The sequence below is a fragment of the Loxodonta africana genome, chromosome 9, assembly GCF_030014295.1.
Source record: "Loxodonta africana isolate mLoxAfr1 chromosome 9, mLoxAfr1.hap2, whole genome shotgun sequence".
NCBI lineage: Eukaryota > Metazoa > Chordata > Mammalia > Proboscidea > Elephantidae > Loxodonta > Loxodonta africana.
Window position 1 is genome coordinate 63073671 of NC_087350.1, and position 27816 is coordinate 63101486.

At 51.8% G+C, this 27816-nt stretch overlaps 1 protein-coding gene across 1 annotated transcript in view; it reads right to left on the reverse strand.

Moving 5' to 3' along the window:
• Positions 1–27816, reverse strand: part of COL27A1 (collagen type XXVII alpha 1 chain) — a 160178-nt gene that overhangs the window by 23325 nt on the left and 109037 nt on the right. The window contains exons 33-49 of the mRNA XM_023545013.2: positions 27596–27649; positions 26719–26772; positions 25274–25327; positions 23638–23691; positions 17378–17485; positions 11464–11517; positions 11244–11351; positions 10092–10145; positions 9251–9304; positions 5105–5161; positions 4857–4910; positions 4218–4271; positions 3896–3949; positions 3114–3167; positions 2926–3033; positions 2371–2478; positions 1196–1303 (exon numbers count right to left, since the gene is read on the reverse strand). Of these exons, the coding sequence (XP_023400781.2) occupies positions 1196–1303; positions 2371–2478; positions 2926–3033; positions 3114–3167; positions 3896–3949; positions 4218–4271; positions 4857–4910; positions 5105–5161; positions 9251–9304; positions 10092–10145; positions 11244–11351; positions 11464–11517; positions 17378–17485; positions 23638–23691; positions 25274–25327; positions 26719–26772; positions 27596–27649 (1191 nt within the window). The remainder of the gene's footprint in view (positions 1–1195; positions 1304–2370; positions 2479–2925; positions 3034–3113; positions 3168–3895; positions 3950–4217; positions 4272–4856; positions 4911–5104; positions 5162–9250; positions 9305–10091; positions 10146–11243; positions 11352–11463; positions 11518–17377; positions 17486–23637; positions 23692–25273; positions 25328–26718; positions 26773–27595; positions 27650–27816) is intronic.

Sequence of the window (27816 nt, forward strand, 5' to 3'; positions counted from 1 at the left end):
ACGGCTAATGATTTCGAGCATTTCCTCATGTGTCTGTTAGCCACCTGAATGTCTTCTTTGGTGAAGTGTCTGTTCATATCCTTTGCCCATTTTTTAATTGGATTATTTGTCTTTTTGTTATTGAGCTATTAAATTATTCTATAGATTTTAGAGATTAGATCCTCATTGGATCTATAGTAGCCGAATTTTTTTTCCCTGTCTTGCACGTTCTGTTTTTACTCTTTCAGTGAAGTCTTCTGAAGAGCCTAAGTATTTAATTTTTAGGAGCTCCCAGTTATCCAGTTTACCTTCTAGTGTTTGTGCATTGTTAGTTATGGTTTGTATCCTATTTATGCCATGTATTAGGGCCCCTAGCATTGTCCCTATTTTTTCTCCCATGATCTCTATGGTTTCAGGTTTTATGTTTAGGTCTTTGATCCATTTCAAGTTAGTTTTCGTGTATGGTGTGAGGTATGGGTCCTGTTTCATTGTTTTAACAGATGGACATCCAGTTTTGCCAGCACCATTTGTTAAAGAGACTGTCTTTTCCCCATTTAGTAGACTTTGGGCCTTTGTCAAAGATCAGCTGACCACAGGTGGACGGATTTACATCTGGGTTCACGATTCTGTTCCATTGGTCTGTGTGTCTGTCGGTGTACCAGTACCAGGCTGTTTTGACTACCATGGCTGTATAGTACGTTCTGAGGTCAGGTAGTGCAAGGCCTCCTACTTTGCTCCTTTTCTTCAATAATGCTTTGCTTATCCAGGACCGCTTCCCTTTCCACTTAAAGTTGGTGGTTGATTTTTCCATCTCATTAAAGAATGCTGTTGGTATCTGTATTGGGATTGTAGATCACTTTGGGTAGAATTGACATTTTCACAATGTTGAGTATTCCTATCCACAAGCATGGTATGTTTTTCCATTTATGTAGGTCTCTTTTGGTTAGGTGGCATGATACGGAAAGAACACTGGACCAGGAGCCAGCATATGCTAGGTTCTGGTCTTGACCCACCCATCCCCATTCCGAATGGACCTTGAAGTCTTCTTTCTCAGTTCCTCCTTCCCTGTAGATTGACATCTGGTACCCTGAGACAGTGTTGCTCTGTCATTGTCACAGAGCAGGGAGGTGGCTTCTGGGTGTGTGTGTGTATGTGAACATGTTTGTGTGTGCATATGAGTATATGTGGGCATGTGTAGTCCCTGGTGCTCACTCACCGGCTGGCCTTTGGATCCAGGCTCTCCCTGGTTTCCAGGAAGCCCCGTTCCGCCCTCGGTCCCTCGCTTGCCAGGAGGACCCAGCTGCCCAGGTAACCCGCTCTCACCCTTAGAGAAACACGCCAAAATTATAAGTTAAAGTGGGAGAGATGGTTCCAGAGGAAGAGGGTGGAGGGCTATTAGAGAAGGACGAGTGATTCCACAGGGTTAGGTCAGGTCAGATCTCAGGATGCTGGGGGCTGAACCTTAAGAGGAATGCCTTACCCTGGCATTCAAGGCCCCATGTCCCTCTCCACTCTTTTATACTGTCTCTCTCTTCATTGCTTCCCATCAACACCCCGTGCAGTTTCCACCTCCATACCCCTACTCACACCATTCCTCCTGCCCAGAATGCCCCCTACCCTTCTTTGCCCACTTAAATGTTTATTTCATAATGATAAAGGGGGCCAAAGCCATCTCTCCCTTTGCCAGCTGTCCTCACAGAGGGTTGCAACTAGACCTCCAGCTCAGGGCAGGAAAGACCATGCCTGATTCATTCGCCTCAATCTTCCCTTCAGTGTCTAGCCGTGGGCTAGAACTGATTCATGGCTGCCCTTCACCCCTCAACTGAAGCCATTCAAGAAATCTTTTAAAAGATACTATGGAGGATCCCAGGGGCAACCAACATCTGGTGTTCTACAAATGCCCACAAGAGGGCACCCATGGACAACTCAACAATCGGTTTCAAGGGTCTGGCTGTTGCTGTGGTTAGTTGCCACGGAGTAGATTCCAACTCCTGGAGACCCTAAGTGTATCAGAGTAGAACTGTGCTCCACAGGGTTTTCAAGGCTGTAACCTTTCAAAAGCAGATCACCAGGCCTGTCTTCTGAGGTGCCTCTGGATGGGTTCAACCTGCCAATTTTTCGGCTAGTAGTTGAGCACTTAACCGTTTGGCCACCCAGGGACTCCAAGGGTCTGGCAGCAGAGCAGTAGTTAAAGCTACCTGAATAAACTTTTAGATTTGGTTCAAGTTTGGGGCAGGGACTCCTGGGAAGGTTCAGCAGTGTGGATTTCATTTTCACACAGGCCCTGGGACATGGATTATCCAGGAGTTAATACCATATAGTCAGTACCATTATGGTTGGTACCGAGACAGGAAGGGTGGAGGGGGTAAGTGGGTGAAAAAAGTCTCTAACCTTGAATCCTGGGGGTCCCTGTGCTCCAGGTAAGCCGGCTACACCTGGATTTCCTCTCTTCCCAGCAGGGCCCATGGGGCCAGGGTCCCCATCATCTCCCTGCTCCCCCTGTAAAGAAAGAGAGCAAAGGGTTGGTCTCTCATGTTTCAGGAAATTGATTGCCAAGGAGGCATGATGGCTCCCACCTTCAGTGGATTCGAGGAATAGCAGGAGGGATGGGGATCATACTATGGGATGAACTGCCTGTGTGTGAGGATAGGCGGACTGGGAACAGGACAAGCTGTGGATTTGCAAGTGGGCTGGGGAACTAGCAGCAGCTCTACCCACTGGGTAGGGGATGAGCTGAGTGGCCTGGGTGATAGCATTGAGAAGAGATTGTAAGAAGGGCCCATATTCTCTGGTCCCAAGGAATGAAGTGATTCCCGGGAAACATCTGGACATGTTGGTTCCACCCTATCCAAGCTTCCAAATGTCCTCCTCCTGGCCCATGGCCTACAGAAGCCTCCCACCCTGTCTCAAACGGAGCTGCCACCTGTTAACACAAGTCGTGCTCACCTGCTGTCCTGCTGGACCATCTCTTCCAGGAAGCCCATCTGGTCCAGCGACACCTTCGGGGCCCTGTCTCCCCACCACACCCCGGGGCCCTGGCAGCCCCTGCAGGCCCTGGGGAAGAGAAGAAGCTGGTAAGCACTTCTGTGAAGGGCAGGGAGGGGGTGGAGGAGTAGCAGCTGCATGTCACTCACCTGGATCCCCCGCCTGCCTGCTGCCCCAGCCTTGCCTTGCTTTCCCTTTGGTCCCTGAAAAATCAAGAGGCACATGAGGGAGGCTGCCTGAAGGGGGTATGGCATCCTAGCAGTTCTGGAAAGGCGGCATTGAGAAAACAGGGGTCCCTGTGTGGCTGGCCTGCTCTTTCACTTCTTGGGACGCAGCATCTGAATCTGTAAGCCCAGGAGCAGGGCTGGCCTTGATCTGTCAGGTGTTGCTGACCCTGCTATGGGCCCTGATGTCCTCTAATGGCTCTCACACGGTGGCTGCTCTGGGCATTGGCAGTTTCTTGGTCTGAGCCCAGGCTCACGGGCAGCTGTCCCAGCATTAATGGTGGGTCCTCCACCCTCTGAGTTCCCTCCCGTGAGGCTCCCCTGCTCTCTCCTCTCTCCAGCCCCCACACTTGCCTAGCTCAGTCTCTGCTCTCTTTCTACAGTGAGGTATGGTGACAGAGAGGCGGGCTTCAGATCTTGACTGCCCTGGGTTCAAAGCCCACCTACTCCTTCCCAGCTGGCCGACCTCAGACAGGTGACTTCCCTCCCAGGACCCCTCTAAAATGGGGATGATCACCCCAGCTATTGTGAGGGGACATGGGATCCCAGCCAGAAAGCACCCTTAAGCTCATAGGTGGGCCACCCTTCCTGTGGTTTCCTCTCTCTCCTCCTTCCTAGCCCTGCCTCTGACTTACTGTGTGACTTTGGGCCAATTTTTTCCCCTCCCAGGGCCTCAATCTCCCCAGGTGAACAATCAGCCCTCTTACCTCCTCGCCTTTTGATCCTTTGGGTCCCGGCCGCCCCTGGGGTCCAGGATGCCCCTGCAAACCAAGGTGAGATGACGCAAGGCAGCCCCAGGACTCTCTCCTGGGGAGGGTGGCCAGTCTCCGCCTGGAGGGGGAGGGTGGGGAGGGGTTTGGGGATGCAGGCTCTGGGGGTGCCCCCAGGGCCGGGCAGTAGAAACCAGACTGGGCTGCCCAGGCCCTACTGCAGGAAGGGCCCCTTTAAGCTTTAAAGGGTCCAGTTCCTAAATTTCCCCATCCACCCTCCTCAGCGAAAGAAGGGGATGGGACAGGAAGTACCACTCACGGGGCGGCCCTGCTGGCCTGGCCTTCCACGAATGCCTTGTACACCCTCCTGACCCTGGAAGCCAAGGAGAGACAGGTGAGGGGTCCCTGTCTTGGAGGGGCCCAGACCAACTTCCAATCTGGAGGAAGATCCCAGGGGAGTTTTGTTCTTCCTTGCCATATATCACTTTCCCCCACTAAGTCTCAGTTTCCTCATCTGCAAAATGGGTGAAATAATGACCCAGCCTCCCAGAACAAGCATGGGTGAAGGAGAGAGGAGGTAAAAAAGACTGCTGGAGGCCTGCTGCTCATTTAAGGCTGTGCCTGCTCTGTCTGCCAGCCGGCTACAGAGGGGGAGACTGAGGCCCTAGAGGGGAAGGGGCTACTCAGGAACACATCAGGAGACCATCAGTAGGCAGCAGGCACAGATCACCCTTTCCCCCATGGGGCCTCCCCCTCTCCATCCCCTTTGAGTGTGAATGGCAGCCCCTGAACCCTCTTTGTCCAGGGAGGGTTTCTGCTTCCAACCTGAGCACTAACAGTGCAAGGAAAGGCCATTTCTGCCGGTGAAGCCTGTTCTAATTCCCGGGGCTAGGGGCCCAGGAACTGCCTCTCTTTAACATCTCCTGCCCTGCCCACAAGTAGGAGCTCTGATACTTACAGGGTATCCAGGGTCCCCTGGTTCCCCGCGGTCTCCTGGATCACCCACCGGGCCCTGAATAACAAGGATGACAGCGAAGCATGGGCCACCAGGTGTAGGGCAGGCTGGCCTGGGCTTCCTGGGCCACCCCCTCTGCTGTGGAGCTTGAAGCAGCTTTGAGCCAAGCTCGACCACCCCTTCCCCACACAGTGGGCAGCCCAGGCTCCACCTTGGATCAGGTCCAGGGGATTCAGGGAGCAGGGGCTTACCCGATCTCCAGGCGGCCCAGGGGGCCCCTCAGCCTTGCCATCATCACCCTGCTCCCCCTGCAGACACAGAACCAGCTGTTAGGACAAGCCTCCACTCCTGGTGAACTGTAGGAATTCGAGGTACATTGATGCCTGTAGGGCCTTCATTAGAGATGAGGTCCAGGCCCCTTAGGTCTACAGATGGGCAGACTGAGGCCAGAAAAGGAAAGGGCTGGCGTGAGGTCACACACTGTCTGAACCAGACCGGGGTGCGGAACCAGGACCCTCAGACCGCGGTGCAGAGCTCTTCACCCTTCACCCCGCTGGGAAATGCCCAAGCCGCCCCTCAGGCTGGAAGACCCTGTGCAGTCACTGGGCACAGGGCACGGGGTCAGGGGGATGTTGGTGCAGCCTCCAACGAGTCCCTTCCCATCTCTGAACTCTTCTCGGCTGCAGAATGGGTAGGGGGGAATAATGGGCGATACCCATAGAGGTGTGTGAGGACCCCAGAAAATGATGCAGAAGACCCTGCATGGAGTCTGGTAGACAGTAATAATAATTCTGCCACAGCCCGAGCAGAATTTAATCCTCACAACAACCCTACGAAGCAGGCACTATTATTATCCCCATTTTACAGATGAAGCATTGAGGCACGGGGTGACATGACTTGCTCGGTGTCATCCAGCCCTCAGTAAATGTCACTTTCTCCGATCCTTAATGGGAGGCAGTGGACAAAGAACCAGCTTTAGGTGAAGCTCCCACCCCCTGATGGGAAGGCCTTGGGGTTCCCCCAAGTTCCACTCAGCAACTGTCCAAGCTCAGAGTCTTGTCTGTAAAACAACTTCCTATCTGCGAAATGGAGTAGTAACCCTTCTGCCTCAAAGCAATGGATTCAGTAAGGAAAGGCATGTCAAGCCCTAGCAGGCTGTGGCGCACATGGTAGGGCTCAGTGCTGTTAGCTGCAGTCAAGCTGGTCCCTGACTCATGGCGACCCCGCGCACAATGGAACTACATGTTGCCCGGTTCTGCGCCATCCCTACAATCTGCTGCAGATCAGACCGTTGTGATCCATAGGGTTTTCACTGGCTGATTTTCAAAGTAGATCACCAGGTCTTTCTTCCTGGTCCATCTTAGTCTGCTCGGCATCACAGCAACGCACAAGCCTCCAGTGAGGGTGGGTGGTGGCTGCACAGGAGGTACACTGGCTGGAAACTGAACTTGGGTTTCCCACATGGAAGGCGAGAATTCCACCACTGAACCAGGGGCTTAGTAGATGGTCATTAAAATTGCTGTTGTTGATAATAATAGAGTGATGATGTGGTGTGTGGATGTGGACAGACTGGGGATGGAGTGGAGCACAGGGCTGAGGTCCTTGTGCCACTGCAGGCCATCCTGGGCCTGGTCCACACGAAGGCCCCAGAGGTTGGATGCCCATTACCAGCTACAAGGAAGGTATAAGCAGAACAGAAAATAGCAGAACCTCAGAGCTCAGAATCCTCCAGCCTCAGAGAACTGGTTTCACCTTCTTTGTGACCCATTTTAGGTAGGTGCTCAAGGCAGGTCACCCCTGGGGCTGGAGCATGTCCCTGGCATGAGTCAGTCCTGGGCTGGCAGACCTTGGCCTTGGCCGGGGGCCTCTGTGGCTCCTGAGGGCAGAGGCTGCAGGTGAGTGGGACTTGGCCCGAGGCCTAGAACCAGTTGTACCCAGGGGGGTAGCCCCGGGGAGTGGGGATTCCCTCTCCTCCCCACCTGGGCCCACTCTCCATGGCCTTTTGTCCCAGTGCTGGGTTCTGCTGTAGAGTGAGGCAGCTGGACTAGGGGGAGGGGGCCCATGCTTATCTAGCATGTTCTATATGCCAGGCACCTCATGATTCATAGAATTGCTACGGCAATCCTATTCTGCTGGGACTATTCTCCCCATTTTACAGATGGGAAAACTGAGGCCCAGGGAAGGAAGAGGCCAAGGCCACATGAAGCAAGGTGTGGTCCAGGCCAGAAGCCAGTTTTCTATACCCCTTTTCCCAGAGGCATTGTGACTGATCAGATAGTTACAGTTTGGGTGTGCATTTTTTTTTAGCACCAGAAACCTGGAGGAGTCCCCCCTTTCCCCCTTTCTAGTCTCAGCCATCTCATAATCCCTCTGGCCACTGGCTTTGCAGACACATGCTCCACGGGGGATTTTCAAGTTGAATGGCACACTGGCTCATCTAAGGGTCTGTTTCTGGCTAGGAAGCATAGCTCAGCATCGCACAGATGGACATCTGCATCCTGACCTGCCACCGCCCACCACTGAGCCTGAGCTAGCCCCTGAGCATCGTGGAGACTCAGTTTCTCCAGCTGTCTGTCATATGGGACAATGACACCTTTGTGCTGGGTCATGGTGAGGGTTATGGGAGAAAACCTAGAGAAAGGGCTTTGCACACAGTCATTGCATTTCAGCCTGTCTCCTTGCAGAACCAGCTCGCTCCCTTGTCAGCACCTTCCAGTTCGTGGTTGGCTATTCATTTGCATGATTATTTTCATTTCTGAGTTCTTTAGGGCCTCGTTCCCCAGCCCCTGGCTCAGGGCCTGGAACACACTAAGTCCTCAGTAAATACCTGTCAGATAGTTGGATTAATGATTGGATTAATATTAATTATTAAGTTAATACTAATGGATTAATTAATAATATTAAATGTCCTTATAAGTCAGAAAATACCCCTGTGAGAGAGGCAGCCAGAACCTGGTGTCTGACACATAGTTGATGTCTTTCTTAGCCTCACATTCCCTAGGTACCCGCCCACATAAGAGATGAGGCCATCGACACTCGGGGAATCCCAGGGAACCACTCAAGGCCCTGGCTGACTTCGGGCAGATTTGGTATTAGGATTCCATCCTCAGCAGCCACGTGGACTGCTTCCGGGGCTGAAGATGACCCAGAGTAAAGGTTTTGGGGCCCACCAGTTCATACTTTTTCAGGGTCCGTGTTAATCCCTTTTGTGCCCACTGTGGCAGACTGTGAGGCTGAGGAGGGACTCGGGGTCCCTTTCTCAGCTTCCTGTGGGATCTGTCCTGCAGGCTGCTCTGCTCTGATGCAAGACTTGCTCTTCTCCAAGCAGTAGGAAGGGGCCAGCTGGACAGCAAGCCAGGCTGGGGTGATTCACCGACAGCAGGATTTAGTTAATGTGGAGCTGACACAGCAAAAGAAAGGCGGGGCGGGGGGAGGGGAGCGGGGGGGGGGCACAGGAGGCAGGGCCTGCTAGGAGCCATTCCAGCTGAGTAATTAGGGAAGGCAGGGGGACGCGGAGCCACTGAGACTCAGAGACTTGGGTTCCAGGGCCACTCAGGTACTGCCTTGTGGTGTGACCCAGGGCCAGTGCCTTCGCCCTTCTCAGTGTTCCCACAATGGGTCAGGGTCCAATGATCGGCAAGGTTCCTTCCAGCAATTTCTCTCCTCTACCGAATCTGGAGCCATAGGGTGGGAATGGACATGCCTTCCCCTCTGCCTCAGTAGTTCCTTCCTTGGCCATTAAACACTGGTGTTTCTCACTCTCATCCCAAGCGCTACCTGCTCAGTGTTCTCTCCTCACTCTTGCTGGGTGATCTCATTCACATGCAAGGCTTCAGTTCCCGAGTGCATGAGGTGATGGAATCACACAGTTTTACTCATTATATAGGTCCCTGGTGGTACAAATGGTTAATACGCTTGGCTGCTAACCAAAAGGTTGGAGGCTTGAGTCTACCCAGAGGTGCCTTGAAAGAAAGGCCTGGCAATCTACTTCCAAAAAATCAGTCATTGAAAACCCTATGGAGCGTTAGTTCTACTCTGACACACATGGGGATGCCATGAGTCAGAGTCAACCCGACAGTAACTGGTAATGTAGTCATTATGATTGGTGTCTATTTCCCCTGCCCAACTGCAAGCCCCGTGAGGGCAGAGATTGTGTCTGTCTTTGTCCACTGTGCCAGGCAGAGAGACAACACCCAGCACATACGTAGAGCTGGTGGTCCTGCCTGTGGGCACAGCAGTGGCAACACTGGCCTTGAGGGCTGCCTCCTGGCCAGCCAGTGTGAGCAGGAGTGAGTCTGTCTGAACTTCACAGGTACCCAGGAGCTTGCCCCTGCTTCCCCAGAGCTGAGTTTGGCCATGAATACAAGGGAGTGGTTGCTGCTCAACCAAACACCCACCTTTTCACCTTTTGATCCAGGAGGTCCGAGGGGTCCCACAATGCCTTTGTGTCCCTACAGGAAAACAAGGTGGTAACAGGTGAGAGAATGGGGGGTGGGGGGACAGTGGCTCGGAGATGGAGACACTGGGCTACACGGCTGGGCCCTGGCTCTGCCCTCACTCACTGTGTGGCTCTGAGCAGGCCCCATACCTCTCTGAGCCCTGGTCTCCCAGCACTCTCAGGGGTGTGCCAGCTTGGATGGTGGGGCTCTGCACACCACACCTCGGAGCAAGCGGGGGCCACATCACAGGAGGGCTGGCAGTATCCTCCAGGCAGGGGTGAAACACTTGTCCCTGCAGACTTCCCACGCTATGGCCAGTACTGCAGGTGCAGATACCTCCCTTGGGCTCCTAGCACCTCCCTCTCTCCAGCTCACCATTTCCTTAACCTTCCTGAGCCTCAGCTTCCCTTTCAGAGCAAGCCCCATGCCTCTCTGAACACTGATCTCCCCAGATGTGTAAGTCGGTTTGGCTCAGCCACCTCTGAGTGTCGACTTGGATGCAAAGATGGGCTGAGGCTCCTGCCTCCCATAGAAAGCAGTTGTGAGGCTCAGAGATGTGCAGCACTCACCACCGGGAAGAAGTACTCACTGAGGACCCAGGGATGTGTCTCCAGCTGCCCTGCCCCCACCTGACCCATCCGTGGTCCCCTACCCCACCTCGTCTATGGGTCCAGGTGCTCCCTGGGCGGGTGACACAGCCACCTTCAGTGGCCCAGGGTTGACCCTCAGCTGGGAGGCGGTTGGACAGAGTTCCCGAGGGAGGGGCAGGATAGATTTCCTTAAGGCAGCATCGTCTTACATCATAACCAGCCAGTCCTGGCTCTCCTTGGGGTCCCATCCGTCCCGGAATGCCCTATGAGAGGAGAAGACCCTCGTTGGCACTCCCAGCAGGTACCTAGGTACAGTTTCACCCCCAGGCTCCAGCCCAGCAGCCTGGCACACACACCCTGCCCAGAACCAAGGCATCAGTGCTTCAGCCTTTCCTCCCCGCAGCACCCCTTGCCCCAGCCCTTCTTAATCCCAGCTCCAGTGGCTCAGGAGAGCTGATTGCTCAACATTCAGGAATTTTGTGAGCCAACTGTAAAACAGAACTATTATTAAAATTAAATTATGTGAACTCAGAATTAAATAAATTATACTAAAAACAAAGACGATGCATACTCAAAACTCACTCCTTTCTAATTATTTTAATACATTTTGCCACTGCCTAAGGTCCTGAGGCTATTTGCATCTCTGGTATCTACATGGTGGAAATACTACATAACGGAGTGCTCCTGAGCATCTCTTCCACCTCGGTGTTCAGAAACATCATGGTGGTTGCTTGAAATCAACCATGGTGGGAGCATTTACATCACAGGAACTGGTAAATACCACATACCAGCGCTGTTGTTTACCAGCACACGCTAGCTGCTATTCAGAGATGCTGCAGTATTCTCTTCTGCCCGTCACCCCCATTGAGTCTTCACTCCCTTGCATCTATCAGACCCCTTTGGGGTCCTTCCTTCAGAGCAGCCCAGCAATGGCCTGGGGCACCCTCAGAGTCACCTATGGACTTGCAGCTGCCCCACCCTGATCTCTACTGGGAAACACCTTGATTGATAACACAAGAGTCTAGTCCCCTCTCCCCATCACAATAGCACGGCTTGTTAATCTGGGTCCATAGAGGGCTTCAGGGGGCCCAGAGACGCCTACAAATTACAAGAAATATTTGGTGTTGTGTGTACTTTTCCAGGGAGAAGGGGTGCAGCTTTCTGCAGGTTCCCAAAGCGACCCGTGATCCACAAGAGGTGGCTGGGACATGAATGTCCAGGCTTTAGCTGACTACTGGGGCAGGCAACATCAGCACAGGGGAACCTGGCATCTCTGACATCCTGGCATCTCCCTTTCTGCCCTTGGTCCCGTCTGTCTCATGCCGGACCCCCCATTGCCATGCCAGTCAGAGAGTCCTCACCGTTGGTCCCAGGCTGCCCCGGGACCCTTTTGGGCCTGGGGTGCCAGGGGGTCCAGGGTCTCCAGGGGTGCCCATCTCACCCAGTTGTCCTTGGTAGCCCTTTGCACCCTGCAGCAGGAGGAGAGATGGGCTGTCAACCAGGTCTCAGCAGGAGCAAGGCACAGGGAAGGAGTGGGGCAAGGGAGGAGGAGAAAGGGGATGGTGGGAGGCAGGAGTCTACCTTGGCTCCAGTCTGGCCCTTCTCTCCTTGCTTGCCCGGTTTTCCTTCAGGACCCTGAAGAGAGAGGAGGGAAAAGAGTGAGAGGAAGGTGAAAATGAAAGAAGACTGGAGGCTGACCCACGGAGTGGTTAGGGCGCCATTTCTGGAGCCAGACTGTCAGGTTCAAAGCTGATTCTGCCACTCACGACCAGTGTGACCTTGCACATGTGACCTCACTTCCCTGTGCGTCAGGGTCCTCATTTGTAAAATGGGTGTGGGTAGCCGTGTTTGCCTTGTGAAACTTGAGGATTCAACTCGTTGATTCAGCAACATGCTTACAATAGTGCTGACAGAGTGAATGCTGGGTAAGACTGTAACTACGTTGTGGTCACTGCTGACATGATTACCATTAGGTGCCTGGGGGCTGCTGATGGGAACAGCTCTCTGAACTGAGCTCTCCATGGGCCAAGCTCTGTCCTCCTCTCCTAACAAATGACTCTGTGGGTTAAGCCTGATGAAGACACCCTTCCACAGACGGAGAAAGCTCAAGTTTCCAAAGGTGATGCAACTAATTTGCCCAGGGTCCCAGCTGGTCTGGGATTCAATCTGGGACTCAATCTGGGATCTGTCTGATTTCATGTCCAGGGGCCTTTCCACCACTGGCTCAGGTTTGCAACACGAGGAAGGCAGGTGAGGTTTTCTAGGGTCTCCCTTACCTCTGCACAGTTCTTAGTGCCATGTCCCACTGACAAGCTGCCCTCTTGGGAACTGGGACCAGAGGGACTCCCCAGTGCGGGTCACTGTGTTGGGAAGTTCAGCCACCCTCCCCCACTCTCCCACTGGGTGTGTGGGGTGTGCCTGGGACACCCAGGCTGCTCCCTCTAAGAGGATGCTTTGCTCTCCTCTGTCCCATGGGGAAGGGGCTCTGGTGGTGCAGTGGTTAAGCATTCAATTGCTAACCAAAATGGTGACAGTTCAGACTCACCAGCCACACCATGGGAGAAAGATGTCACAGCCTGCTTCCTTGAAGATTCCTCAAAACCCTATGGGGCAGTTCTACTCTTCCCTTTAGAGTCGCTGAGTTGGAACTGACTTGACGCAGCAACAGGTTATCCCAGGGTTATCTGGGGCATCCCCAACCTCCTCAGCCTGTCCTACCCCCAGGGGGACTGATCGGGCTTTGTCTCCATGGTCAGGGAAACTACTCAGCAGAAGTGAGTATGCATGTGTGAGCAAAAGAGGGAGAGAGAGAGAAGAAAGAGGGGAGGAGAATGACTGCCCCCTTGGATGGTCCCCTCAAGGTCCAAGCCTCAAAGGGAGCTGGGAAGGACATTTACATTCATGGAAAGCACAAAGAGTGGTCCGTTTCAGCCCCTCTGGCTGCATTAACAGAGGCTTATGATGTAGAACGGGAGAGGTGAAGGTCCAACCTTGGTATGGAAGTAGAGCTTTAAGGGGAGGTACAGACTAATTGTGATGGAGGGGTGGCAGGAAGAGGTGGTTCTAGAGGAACATGCAGACACCTGGGCCACCCAGAGGGCCTGGATTCCTGTCCACAGATTGCTGCAGCTGTCCTGAGGCAGGGGCAGCCAAGTTCTCTGGGGTGGCCAGTGATGGAAATTACTGAGGGGGTTGGGGTGCGGCTTGGAGTCAGCACAAAGGAGAAAGTCTACTCAAAAGATACAACATGGAAAAATGTATTGGAGAAGAAAACTCTCTTCCAAAGGGAACCACCTGGAGGGACCCAAGTACGGACCGCCCAACATCCTGGTGGCTACTATGGTGAGGGACTGAATCCTTAGTTTCATTTGATTAATTTAAAATTAAATTCAAAAACCGATACTCAACTCAGTTGAGTATAAACCTTTAAGTATGCCTGGGACAACTTGGACATATGAATCTACTTTTTCAACTGTAAATTTTTTAAAACCTACGTACAGATCAAGTATTTTCAACAAAAATTTAGCATCTGAATTGATTTAAAGACTTGGTAAAAAAAAATAATAAAATATCTCACTAATGATTTTTTAAAATCTTGATTGCATATTGAAATGATATTTTAGATATATTGAGCTAAATAAAATATCTTGTTACAATGAATTCCACCTGTTTCTTTTTACTTTTTATAACTGTGGCTACTAGAAAATTTGAAATTACACAAGTGGCCCATATTCTATTTCTTTTTTTTTTCATTTTATTGTGCTAAGAATATACTTAACCAAACATATGCCATCTCAACGATTTCTACATGCACAGTTCAGCGACACTGACCACATTTCTTCAAGTTCAGCAACCACTCTTCTTCTCCTTTTCCAAATCGTTCTTCTACCATCAGCATGACCTCAGTGCTCCCGAAGCAACAATTCCCCCTTTCTTGCTCCGTCTCACACCTAGTAGCCACTAATCATCTTCGGTTTCCATATTTTTGCTTATTTCATATAAGTGAGATCATAGAATATTTGTCCTTTTGTGACTGATTTATTTAGCTCAGCATAATGTTTTCAAGGTTCCCCCATGCTGTGGCATGCGTCAGGGCTTCATTTCTTGCCATATTCTATTTCTGTTGGACAATGCTGGACTAGACCACTTCAAGGTCTCTTGCTTCTCCAGTAATAAAATACTAATAATCCTCATGACCTTGTACCACGGGCCAGGCACTGTGTCTGCACCTTACACACACATCTCATTCAATTCTCCCAACAGCGTTGGGAGGAAGGGGTTATGACCCATTTTATCCACCAAAAAATCAAACCCACTGCCATCAAGTCAATTCTGACTCATAGCGACCCTATAGGACAGAGGAGAACTGCCCCACAGGGTTTCCAAGGCTGTAATCTTTACAGAAGCGGATTGCCCCATCTTTCTCCCGTGGAATGTCTGGTGGGTTCGAACTGTGGACGTTTTGGTTAGCAGCCGAGTGCTTTAACTACTGTACCACCAGAGCTTCTAATCCATCTTAAAGCTATAGAAACTGGGGCTCAGTGAGATAAAGGTGCTGTCCTGGGGTCGCCCAGCCAGGTTAGAAATGAGACGCGGACACTTAGGTTCCGGCCCCGCCCCCTGTGCCCCAGGCGGGCACGGATGGGCAACGATGAAATCACTATACAGGGCACTGGTGGAATTTGACAGTGGATTGATACGATTGCAACGACTGGTACCCTGGTCAGGAGGAGAAATGAGTCAGCGCCGAAGCACTCGGTAGAGGGCCAGGGAGACAGGTCTCTCCTGGGAACAGGATTGTTCTCTAGGCCCTCTCCAGCTGCGACACCCACCATGGTGGGAAGCCCTGAGAAAGGACTGGAGCCTCCATTCGGGTGAGGCTGTGAGGCAGGGATTAGGACTTTTGCTAGGCCCCTATGCACACAGATGCATTTCTGGAAAGGCCTTGATGGCTCATAAAATTCTATTTTTAAGTACTAGACTGTTTCCAGGACACAGAGCAGGAGATATTTGACCTGCAGCCCTGAAGCCAAAGAAACTCAAACATTGGCCCCTCGGTGCCTCCACGACTCTAACACACATTCAGTCTGGCCCCAATGAACCTCTTTCCACTTCTGGCAAATGAGAATTGGAGGTGATGGCAAAATACTGATTTTAATACTGCTACTACCTGTCACCACTACCACCGGCACCATTACTACCACTGCCATCACCCCTGCCCTCAGCCCACCACCACCACTATCACCACCATCAACAACACTACTACCACTACCACCGCCACTGTCCCCACCACCACCAGCACCGGCATCATCGCCACAGGCTCTGCCACCACCACTGGCAGAGCCACCATCCCGGTCATCACTACCAATCACCATCACCGGTTCCACCACCATCATGATCACCAGCACCATCAGTACCACCTCCACCATTGTGACCACCATCATCACCACCACCATTGGCTTCCAGTCATTTCCTTACCCAGATACATAAAGACCATCTGGTGCATTTTATAAAGTGCTTTCCTATCCGATGTTTCATTTACTCTTTATAAATGAGAAAAGCGAGACTCACGGGCAGTGATTCACGCCAGGTCACACAGAGAATGGGTGCTTGAGCCAGGAAGTAGGGATTGACCTTTGAGGTTGGGGTCCAGGGTTATTTCTGCCAAGGGTTACTGCCCGTTCCACAGTCATGATACTCAAAAACGCATCAAAGAAGTGTCCCTAAGACTTTGGAATTCAAGAGTCTTAGAACTCATGCCTTCCAAATCCTTCGTCTTACCACAGGCAAGGAAGGCTCAGAGACGGCAAGAGGCGAGTGAAAGTTCAAACAGCAAGTTACTGATGGAAATCAGGCCAGAGCCCCTCTTGCTACACTTCCCCTGGTCCATTTCCCCACGCTGTGTCAGCGCAGGGGAAGCCTCTCCAATCATCTGGTGAGCTCTCGCTGCGGCAGCTGTTAACCAGGATTAACACTTCACTTCTATTTTAGGGAACAAATACGATTTTCCCACAGCCACTGTTTGTTGCTGGCTAATTTGGACCCATCCTAGGTTAGTCGTTTCAATGCCCCAGGAGGCAAGAGCAATCTCGAGAGCAGGCAGCTGTGCCCAGGTGACAACATCAATCTCTACATTTGGGGGATGAAGAACGAAATTCACGGCCCAAGGAAAATGGGCTGGCAGCAGAGGCTTGAGATCTCACCACCTGGCTTGCTCAAGGGACAGTGACAGCAGGCCTGTACATTTGGGTGGCTTATCTGCAAGGCTGCTGAATCCACTGGCCCCAAGCAGGTCAAATAAACTGGGCCAGCACTAGGGAAGTGTCATTATAGGTTATATACATCCTGCTCAACATTGCAAACCTCCAGGCTCCCCAACCACAAAGTTGAATCCCAAGACAACAGTCTAATATTGGAGGCACTCTAAAATCAGGCCTCCACCTGTCTCCCACCTTTAGCCTCCAGCTCCCCACCCTGAGCCTTGGGTTCCGGCCACACCAGAGCAGAAGAGTAGTATATGCAGAATCAGGCAGGCCCTGAGTTCAAATCCTCCCAGCTCTGTCATTTCTTAACTGTGCGAGCCTGGGCAAGTTCCTTGACCTCTCTGATTCTCAGAGGTTTGCTTTCAGCATCAAAGAGTAGCAAAGGGGGAATATTCTGGAAAGCACTGGGTGTGGGGGATGCACACAGTGAACAGGGCAGTTCCTATTCCTTCCCTACCAGGTTCTACATTCCTGAAGGGCAGCGATGCTATATGATTCACCTCTTCATCTTGAGGGGGTCTGGCCCCTGGAAGATGCTCATGAGTGTTTATGGGTGGGCTAAATGACTTTCTGGTAGGATGGAAGGCCTTCTCTGTCTTTTCAATCAATAAACAGGGTTTGGTCACCTCCTTGTGATAGGCACTAGGTAGGTGTTAAGGACATAAAGGTGAACAAGATATGGTCTTAGCCTTCATGGGGGTGACACACGGTTATACACACTGGGGGGCTTGCACGCCACTGGAGGTACATGGTCCAGCCTGGGAGCAGGGAATGCTTTCTGGAGGAAGCGATGTCTGTGATGATGGCTGAAGGCCAAATAGGAATTAAGCAGGTGATGGCGGAATGAGGAAGGCAGAGCATCTTAAAGGTAACAGCACGTGCAAATGCCCAGGGGTGAGAGCATGTATTGTCCAAGGAACTGAAAAAATCCAGTGTGGCTGAATGTGGGCTTGGAAGGAATGAAGCTGGCAGGGGCCAGGTTTGTGCAGGGCTGGGCAAGCCAGGCTAAGGAGAGTGCAGTTTGTTCTGAGGGCACTAGGGAGCCACAGAGGGCTAAGCAGGGGAGGGGCATGGTCCGACTGGTACTCTGTGAAGCTCCCTGGTGGAGGAAGGACCACAGCAAGCAATCACTTAGGTGGCTGCTGCCATGACCTCCTACCCAGGTGTCTGAAGCAGCACAAATGTTCTTACCTAGGAGCCCCAAGCCATGGCACACAGCCACGCACACTCACCCGGATGCCAGTGATGCCAGGGGGACCCGGGGGCCCATCCTCGCCCATCAGCCCCTCCTGGCCTTTCTCGCCACGTTCACCGTCAGGGCCTAGGTCACCCCTGTCCCCCTGGGTAGGGAGGGCATGAGGAGGAGGAGAGAGAGAGAACTGATTAGTAACCAAATCCATCAGATGCCAGAGGGTTGGGGGTGGCTTGGCTCAGCTGACATAGCCAACAGTCCCAGACGTGGCTGTCTCTACATGAGCTTGCCTGGCCAGGGAGGGAGAGCAGCCCAGAGAGAAGACAGGCTCCTGAGCACACCTGCCCCGCGCAGCTCTTGGGACGATCAGATCTGGGAGGCAAGGAATATTTCTCCCCAATTTAGACACCTTGGGGAGACAAGAGGAGCCCTGATGGTGCAGTGGTTAAAGTGCTCAGCTGCTAAGTAAAAGGTCAGCGGTTTGAACCCACCAGCTGCTCTGCAGGAGAAAGATGTGGCAGTCTGCTTCCATAAAGATTTACAGCCTTGGAAACCCTATGGGGCGGTTCTACTCTGTCCTATAGGGTCGCCAAGTGTCAGAATGAACTCAGTGGCAGTGGGTTTGGTTTGATTTGGGAGGTCAAGAGTCTTAATTATCTGAAAGAAATCTTTAAGAAGGAAAAAATTCACCCAATTCTTTCACTCAGAACAACTGTTTCCATTTTGCTGAGTTCCATTCCCAATCCTTGTTTAACAAAAATAGTTTGTAATTTTAATAATAATAGTAATACTGCTAGTTAATAATAGATAATAGCTGGATGGCTATGTACCAGGTCAGAGCAGAGACGCAACTGTTCCAAGGTGCTGAAGCTTGTTAGTGGTAAACTAAGTTTTAAAGGCATAATCCAATTGGACCGCATGTCCAATTGCAATTCCTTGTTTTTTTTTTAAAGTCTTACTCTATCTCAAACACGTTCTCCATTGCTGTCTGCTCTGCAGAGTTACTATTCTCATCGGCTACAGGACACAGCCTCTGTCGAGTGGGCAGCAGCTCACGCTTACAGAGATAGCACTGACCACATCCAGGCCCTGTCCTAGGGGCTTTTCATGCATAAACGACTTAATCCTCACAGAAACCTGAGGTAGGTACTCTTTTTGTCCCATTTTACAGATGAGGAAACTGAGGCCAAAAGAAGTCAGGTTGTCTTGCCCACTATCTCTTTTGAGTTTTCTGACAACCAGCTGATAGGGGCGATGGCAGCAGTGACCCCTAATAATGCCTAACCTTTATCCAGGGCTTATCAGGTACCAGATGTTACGCTAAGCTATTCACACAGATTATCTCTCTTGATCCTCTGGTCTGTATTTTACAAATGCTTGTCCACCTTTACACAGTTATTGAGTGGAGGCAACAATATTTGTTCCTGAGAGAACTTCAAATTCTCAATGGAATCCAGACTTCCTGTAGCCATTGAGGCTGGGTGGACCCCTGAAACTATTACCCTGAGATCATCTTTAAACTTTAAACCAAAACTACCCCTGAAGTCTTTTTTGAACCAAAAAAACAGCTTATCTTAATTAGTGATCTGCTTTGAGCACTGTACCCTTTTAAGAAATTATCTATGTGAGATCAGACTGACAACGACAACTCCAAAGGTTATATGAGAAGCTTGCTGTTGTTGTCACTGTTGCCATCGAGTTGATTCCAACTCATGGCGACCCTACAGGATAGACTAGAACTGCCCCAAAGGGTTTCCAAGGAGTGGCTAGTGGATTTGAACTCCCGGCCTTTTGGTTAGCAGCCTAAGCTCTTACCCACTATACCACCAGGGCTCCATGAGAAAGTTAGGGGTGGAATAATTTGGAAAAGGATAAAAAGAATGGAAGCACAACCTGAAGAACATAACCACTTTTACCGAATGGTACATGTAGAAATTGTCAAAATGGGTATCTTTGGCTGTGTATACTTTCACCAAATAGGTATATGTATTAATTTCAACCCTCACTTAAAAAGAAAATTTTGTTCCTGACAAGTTGGAGCCTGGGAGGGGGTGTGTTGTCCACTTTACAGTTAGTAGGGATATAACCAAGGTCTTCTTGGGACTTCAGGGGTTTGGGGCACCTGAGGTCATTTCCTTGGAAATGGGATATGTGAGCCAAATGGGTACAGGCTTTTTATGGTTCTCTGAGAAACGAACAACAAAAGTGTATCTCAAAGCTTGTCTTCCCTCATCACTGCCATCTTCAAATGTTCCTGGGGGAGGGGGAAGGTGGGGACAGGCTGGACTTTGCCAGGACAGGGCACAGGCTGTATCCCTTGGCACCGTGGTATCAGCAGGTGCCATGTGTCGGGTGCAGTGTGGGCAGTGGCCACAGAGAGGCAGGCCATGTCCATCAGAAGGCCATCTCCATCAGAGCTGGCAGATCTGGCGGGGCCTGTGGCCAGTCTACATGTGGCTCAGCCATTACTGTGAGAGCGGCCCTCGGGAGACAGCATGAAGTCATGGGTACAAGGAAGGGGTGGGCGGGGGCGCAGGCTTGGAAAAGCAGAGTGCATCTTTGCCAGTTTGTTTCCTGGCGCCACACTTTACGAGGGACATTGATAAACTGGGGCGCACCCAGAGCAGAGAGAGCAGGGTGCACGGGTCATGGAGCTGGAGTCTGGGCTCAGGCTGGCCGTGAAGAGAGGCTTCAGAACAGGCCTGGTGACAGCATAGCTCAGCAGACCAGGACCATGGGTGCTGCGGGGTGACCTGGGCTGTGGGTTCAGGAAGCTGGGGTGGGGGAAGTTGCCGGAGCAGTTTCTAGCTCAGTCAGGGAGTATTTTCCATGGACTGGTCCAGAGATGACACAGATGAGGGAGGGAGACTCTGAGCTGAGGCATGGACCAGGGCAGAGCAGATCTGGGCACCAGGAAAGAGCTGGACAGGCTGGTTTCTGAAGTCCCTTCCCACTGTGATGCTCAGATTCCAAGCATAGCCTGGCATAGGGACAGGGAACTGGCCCAAATAAGCCTCTTGCAGCTTCCCTGGCTCCAGGACTCCACTTCTGGCTTGTCGTCCTGACCACCTGCTCTTCTAGCTCTCAGACGTGGACGGCCAGTCCTGGTACTGGGCTGCTTTTCTGCGAGGGGCCCTAGCCTGGCTTCCTGGGCTCTGCATGGGACCTGGCTCCAGGAACTGCCCAGATCCCCATAGCCTGGGTCTTGCACTGCTAGAGTGGCTGTCCTTGTGGGCCCCATCCACAGTGGGCTCTGGGGTGGGGGGAGGTCTTAGAGAATCCCAGAATCCTAGGACATCTGTCAACACTCAGAAGAGCCTTACGAATTGCCTAGCTCAAATCTCTCAATTTACAGATGGGGAGACTAAGGCCCAGAGGGAGTTAGAGATGCCCAACACCACACAGTAAGTCTGTGGCAGAGCGTGGGTGAGAACCCAGGGCTCCCAGTTCTTCCTAGTCCCGGGGTGGTGCAAACAACTAAGTGCTTGACTATTAGCCAAAAGACTGGAGGTTCAAACCCGCCCAGAAGCACCTCGGAAGAAAGGTCACAGGCTTGGAAACCCTATGGAGCAGTTCTACCCTGCACACATGGAGTTGCTATGAGTCGGAATCGACTCGATGGCACACAACAACTGCTCAGGAGACAATATCTCTCTCACCCTTGGGGTCACGCTGACTAAACTCAAACCTTGCTGCCAGTACTCAACAGTTGTGTGACCATGGGAAAGCGTTTATAAAAAAGGGATCAAAGGGTTACTGTGAGGATTAAAAGAGATAATCCATATAAATAACTTAGCACATGATAAGTTTTGGATAAAGAAGAGCTATTTTTCATTCAAAGCATATGTTAGGTACTTCTGTGGCCTTGCTGCACATGATGTAGTTTGACAACCAGGATAACTCTCTTGACGTCACGTACTTGAAAAGGAAAATCTACGCAGTTTTCTCAGTCAAAAACTGGGTTGGGAACGTTCCCATCCTTCTGACACACAATGAACACTGAAAATCTGGGTAACTCTCAATTACATGTAGCTGAATGGGAGAATCTGTACAGTGTTTTCTCAGTCAAAGAATGTATTGGGAACTTTCCTGTCCTTGTAGGACAAGACGTACTTTGCAAACTAGGATAACTCTCTTGACTTCATGTACTTGCATTGGAGAACGTGTAGTGTTGTACTGGTGTAGGGGTTTGCCACCATTGCCTCCCGTCAGCCGGTTGTCAGCAAACTCGAAAGAGATAATGGGCATAAAAGCACTGTATTTATTACACAAAAGTGCTGTGCACACCTGAGGGGTGCTTATCACCTGGAAGGGTGATTCCCACACAAACACCATAATGAAAACAGATTCTCTCCTGGGGTTCATTTGAGGACCAGGGAACACACTGTACATCTGAGTGACTACTCTGGTCCAAGGACTAAGGTAGAATTGGCTTTGAAGGGAATGAAAGGGGAAGAAAGCAGGAAAAAGAAGCCTTGAAAAGGGAAGCAAGAAGGGCAGCGTGAGGCAATCAAGTCTGGAAGACGCCCCGCCCCACCCCGCCCCACCTCAGCAAAATGGAGTGAGCAGATCTCTGCATTGTGCCTCAGGCTCCTCATCTGTCAATAACTGGTGGCACCGTGGTTAAGCACTTGGCTGCTAACCGAAAGGTTGGCAGTTTGAATACACAAGCCACTTCATGGGAGAAAAGACCTGGCAATCTGTTACCATAAAGATTACAGCCTAGGAAACCCTATGGGGCAGTTCTACTCTGTCATATAGGGTTGCCAGGAGTCGGAATGGACTCAACGGCACCCAAGAACAATGTATCTACCATACAGGTTTGGTGGAAAGATCAAATGGGGTAACCTGTGTAAGGCCCCAGGACAGTGTTCAATGTGTGATGAGCACACAAAGCATTTGTTCATCAGCATTGCTGCAGAACGCAGCAGGTACTGAGCAAAGGATGTGGAGGGGCTGCCAAACACACTAGGCTCCCAGAGCCAGGGCCAGGTTGTGTCCAGAGATGCAGTCGGGGCAGAGGCGAGAGAAGGCAGAAGAGGATAACAGACAGGGGGCGCTCTTGACCTAGCAAGAAAAACCGCGAGGCATCCTAGGAAATGGAGAAGCGGCAGCAGCCAGGAGACTCCTGCTCCTCCCTTGGACCCAGAGCACTGTGGGAACAGTGATGGGTAGAGGTCGGGGAGGTTTAACCCTCAGATGGCGGCTGGACCAGCCAGTGACATCTGAGGAGGCCTGCTGCTCTGAGATTATGTGGTTTGAGTCCTCCACTTAGTTTAAATGCAGGAATGGAGACCCAGAGAGGGGGCATGGCTTATCCAAGGTGACAGGAAGGTTGACGGGTGACAGAGGGGAGCCCGGGACATGGCCCTTGGGACCCTGGGCTGGGGAACTGATTGACACAGTGTGACAGGCCAGGCCTGGGGAAAGCGCCCCCAGTGGGCCAGGGCTGGGCCAGAGACGGAGGTGAGGGACAGGCCTGGGCTGGGAGTGCTGCTGTTAATGCCCACCCACCCGAGGTTCCAGTGGGCCTGGGGCTGTTTACAACCCCTGCCAGCATCTGTGCCTGACTGATGCACCTATAGGAAGTAGCAGGGCCAAGTTAGGCTTCGCTGCGAACACTCCCTGGGTTTGAATTTTGGATCCTCCACTCCTAGCCATGGGCTATGAGTGCATACACCTCTGCCTCCCTCCAAGACTCAGTCGCTTCACCTTTAGAATGGGTGCAGCAGAATGAGCTCAAGACTTGAAGCCAGAGAGCCCCAGGTTGGGTCCTGGCTGTGAGAATTACTAGCTGTGTATCCTTTGGCAAGTTGCTTTCTGTGTCTCAGTTTCCTCATCTAAAGATAGGTGCTATCTCATAGCACTGACTGAGGTGACAGGGCTTAGCACAGTCCCTGTGACATATGTGGCTGATCCTCCATTAACGGTGACTTACAGGTCATCCATGGTGACTAATATTTTCCTCACCTTTTAGGATGTTTGTAAGATAATCCAGACCTGGCATAAAGCGGTGGTGCTCAGGAACCACCGTGAGCCAGAAGAAGCTAGAGTCCCAAAGAGAGGAGCGGTGGGCCATGATGGTCCCTGGTACCACCCAGCTAGGAGGCCTGTGGGGAGGGTGGGAGGCAGGCAACAAGACAGGGCTGGCCCTTACCCACCCTGCTCTCAGGGGGACGCAGAGATCTGATCTAAGAGTTTTATGGGAACAAGGTGATTCCAGGAAGAAATCTAGATCTGGGATGGGAGAGTAGTGGGGGTAGCAGTGGAAGGCAGGCCTTGCCCCAGAAGGACACTTACCTTCAGCCCATCGGGCCCTGCGGGGCCACTGTCACCCTCCAGGCCTGGCTCTCCCTAGAAAGAATGGTGAGGAAAGATGAGGGACATTGCTGGGAAGGGGTCTCAGCCTGCTTTTACTTTTTCTCCTCTTTCTAGGATAAGATCCCAAGTCCAGAGGCAGATCTACAGGCAGTGGGGACCCTAGAGGCCCTGGCATAGCACCTGGCACACAGTGGGTGCACAGAAACAGTGGCTAATTAATGAATGAGTGGGAGAGTTGAAGCATCTGCCCTTGGCTCTCCAGAAGAGGGGAGCAGACCCCCAGGCCACAGATTGCTCTGTTCGCAGGGTGGTGTGGGATGGGGGAGCTAAATGAGATCACAAGTTAGAAAGTGCTGGTCGCAGAGCCATCCTGGATGGGTGTTGGTTGGTCTGGGAAGGCAGTGCAGCCTAGCAGTTAAGAACAGGCTTTGCAGTTGGATAGACCTTGATGTTACTCCTGGGTTTCCCATACACTGGCTGTTTGACCACAAGCAAGCTACTTACCCCACGAGTATCTGTTTTCTCATCTGAAAAATGGAGCTGATATGACTTCTTTTAAGGGTTGCCATAAGGCACAGGGTAAGCACCCCAAATATGGTAGCCATTTGTGATGTTACTACTGGAATTGGAGTGAGCGCTCATGGAAGTCCTCGGTCAAATTCCATTTCTTAGATGAGGAAAGAGCCCTGCAGGCCAGTTGGCAAGTCTGGGAATGATACTAAGAGCTCTGAGTTCCTGTCTGACCCTCAGCCAGCTAGCTCCCTGCTTGCGCTTCCAGCTCCAGCGCATGCTCCTGGATTCCTCAGTTCTCAAAATGACCGTCAAACTAATTTTGGGTCTCTTCTCTGCTTTTAGAGTTCATAGCTGTACAGAGTCTGAGCTGGAAGGGGCCTCAGAGGCAGGGATGCAATGATGTGACAGGCGTGTAGATTCTGCCCCTCTGTGCCCGTGGCAGACATCACTAATCAATCCACTAGACTGTAAGAAACCCCAAGCTTTTGGGTTTCTTTTGGTATGGGAAAGATACCTTCTGTGGAACAGTTTTTTTTGGATGTTAGTAAAAATAAACAAAAAAACTCAAACCTGTTGCCGTTAAGTCAATTCTGACTCATAGCAACCCTACAGGAGAGAGTAGAACTGCCCCATAGAGTTTCCAAGGAGCAGCTGGTAGATTTGAACTGCTGACCTCTTGGTTAGCAGCCACACTCTTAGGTGCTCTCCAATAAAAGTGCATGGAGGTCAAGCAAATTTGGAGATCCTGGATTAAACCAAATGAAGCCAATTTCTTGATTGCAGGCCCTCTCAGAGCCTTTAAAATGCTACAGTTAATGTGTAAGAAAGACCACAGAATTTTTAGTGAGTCATAAACGGTTTGACCACAGAAGGCTTTTTCTGAAAAGGATCTCCATGTTGTGGAAATGTTGGCCTACAATGAACAAGGCTGTGGAAGGAATCGACTCGACAGCAGTGGGAGTGGGTTATTGGTGCCATTAAGGTAACTGAGGCTCAGGGAGGTTATGTAAAGTCCCTCCTTGTCCCCTTCTCCCCACCCAAGCACCCAAGGAGACAGCCAGCCCAGTGGCTTTCCAGGTAGAGTGAATTTTCTTCAACTTACCCGCTGCCCAATGAGGCCTTGCTCACCAGGGATGCCCAGGGGTCCAAGGTCACCCTAGGAGAAACCAAACACAAGTCCATCAGGGGTTGGTAAAGTCGCCCTAGCACTCATCATCTCACCCCACTTTCAGTAGCTCTGATTTGAGGTGGGTGGAGGAGCCAGGGATGGTCCTTCTTCCCAAGGACCAAAGACCAACTACAGCCCTTGTTTCAAGTTAAGTCCCGGCCATAGACTTCTCCCACGCCAGGAGAGAAGGGTCATCAGGACCGCCACCATCATCATCACAGCTGGACACTTACATAGGGTTGTTTTAGGTGCTTTTTCTATATCCGCACATTTAATTTTCACAACAACCCTGTGAGGAAGGTATTAGTATTATTCTGGTTTTACGGATGAAGAAACTGAGGCACAAAGGGCACTAAGTAACTAGAAGCTATAGAGAACCCTGACAGCACAGATGGCAAACACGTGACTAAACACCTTCTTCACTCTCCCTGAGAACTTTCCAGAGAAACCCAAATGAGGAGGAGGTCCCACTTGGCTGCTAATCAAAAAGTCAGCAGTTTGAACCCACCAGCCACTCTGCAGGACGAAGATGTGGCAGTCTGCTTCTGTAAAGATTTACAGCCTTGTTAATCTTGAGACAGTTCTCCCCTGTCCTATAGGGTCACTGTGAGTTGGAATCGACTCAAAAACACTGTGTTTGGTTTTTTGGTTTTTTTGCCCCACAAGAAGGGTCTTTCTAATCTGATGATTTCCATAATGTGCTCCTGCTCATGTCTGGGGCACCAGGAGGGGACGACCAGGCCCACTTCAACAAGAACAATCCCACTTCTATGTTTTATATGCAGGTGGTTTTCTTCATTGTTGCTTGAGCAAAGGATTCTGGGACTAAGCCAAGTCTGACAGTTCCAAAGAGCTCCAACCCCCTTTTTGAATGGCAAGGATATTCAGGCACTTAAGAGGGGTGATGTGCTTCAAGTCCCTCAGGTCCTGCCTCAACAATGCCCTCAGGCCGGCCAGCATAGCTCATTGGCTCTGGGACCGGGATGCGGAGCAAGGTCCTCTTCCAGCAGTGGAACAGGGAGGAGGCTCTCCCCAGAGCCCCGTTATCAATGGGCTCCTGTTTCCGGGCAGGTAATGAGAGGCACTGGCATTGAAATGCAGATGGTATCAATCGAGAATGGAGGTACGGCCGCCTGGCGTGGAGGCAGGGGCAGGTGCCAGAGAAAACACTGCCAGGCCGGGGTAGGGACGGGCTGGGGCTCCGGGCCGGCTGGGCACTCTCCTGTGGCCACAGCCAGGTCCCGCTCCCCTACCAAGGACACAGAGAACCCATTATCCTGGGCACAAGAAAGGCCCGTTCTCTTCCGTCAGGAGGACGTGGCCACCATCTGGGAGCTGGTTTCAACAAGTCATTTTTCTCTTCTTTCATCCCGGCTCACCTTCATCCCGGCTTCCCCAGGAAGGCCTGGTTCTCCTGCTGCCCCTGATGGCCCCTGCAAGAAAATGCCATTGGTTACTCCTAGAGCAAGGGCCCTCCTCTAGTAGTAAGAGAGGGGGTAACTAAGGCCGAGAGAGGGCAAGGGATGTGCCTTCAGTCACACAGCACTGAGCTGGGAGGGCTCAATTTCCTTCGAGCTTGGAACGAAGGGGTGCAGGTGGTTGGGCCCAGGCTGCCTGAGTCCCTGGCTGCCCTGTGGCTGTGAAGCTCCATTTCCCCACGAGTGTGGTTTACCACATCAGGAGCCCTTTGGCAAGCATCGGGAGGAAAATTTCATGATTCACATAATGACAGGGGGTAGCCAATGGATACTGTGCTGGGGCTGAGCACATCAGCCCTTCTCGCTGCAGCCAGGCCAGGAAGGCAAGGGCAGGTAGGGGTCCTGGGTTCTCCCCATCAGCATGGCTTCAGCCCTTGCATAAACCCCAGCACTCAGTTTTCTCCTCAGCGAGGTAAGTCAGGGGTAGGCGTGTCTGGACCCCTGCAAGTCCCTTGCTGCTTGACCCTAAGAGGGCTGGTTCTTCTGTCACACCTCTGTGAAGTCCCAGAGGGGGCGGAGCACTGCTGCTTTCTATGGTGCCGAGAGAAAAGCACTGCCAACCCATGTTCCACCCAGTGACGCTGGGACCGGGAGCCCAGCTCCTTGTCCTATGCCATCAGGGTGGACCTACCCTTCAATCTGCAGTACACAGGACAAGACCATCTCCTCGGCCAGGACAGAGAATGGCACCTAGGGACCCTGGGGAGGGGAGGGGGGAAAGCGGGGGACCAATATATCCCCAGTAGCATGGACCTAACAAGGGGCCCTCAGAACTCACCTCAGGTCCCATCTCTCCAGGTGGGCCAACTGGTCCCTGGGGACCCTGGGGGCCCTAGAAGACAGACAGACACACAGACAGTTGGGAGACACCAGCCTGGGCCCTCTTTGGAGTGGGTGAGGGAGAGGCTCGCCCATAGCCCCCACCCCCCCACACACTGAGGGTCATGGTGGTGTCCAAGGTGCCCCCTACCTGCCCACCATCTCCATCTCTCCCCTCCA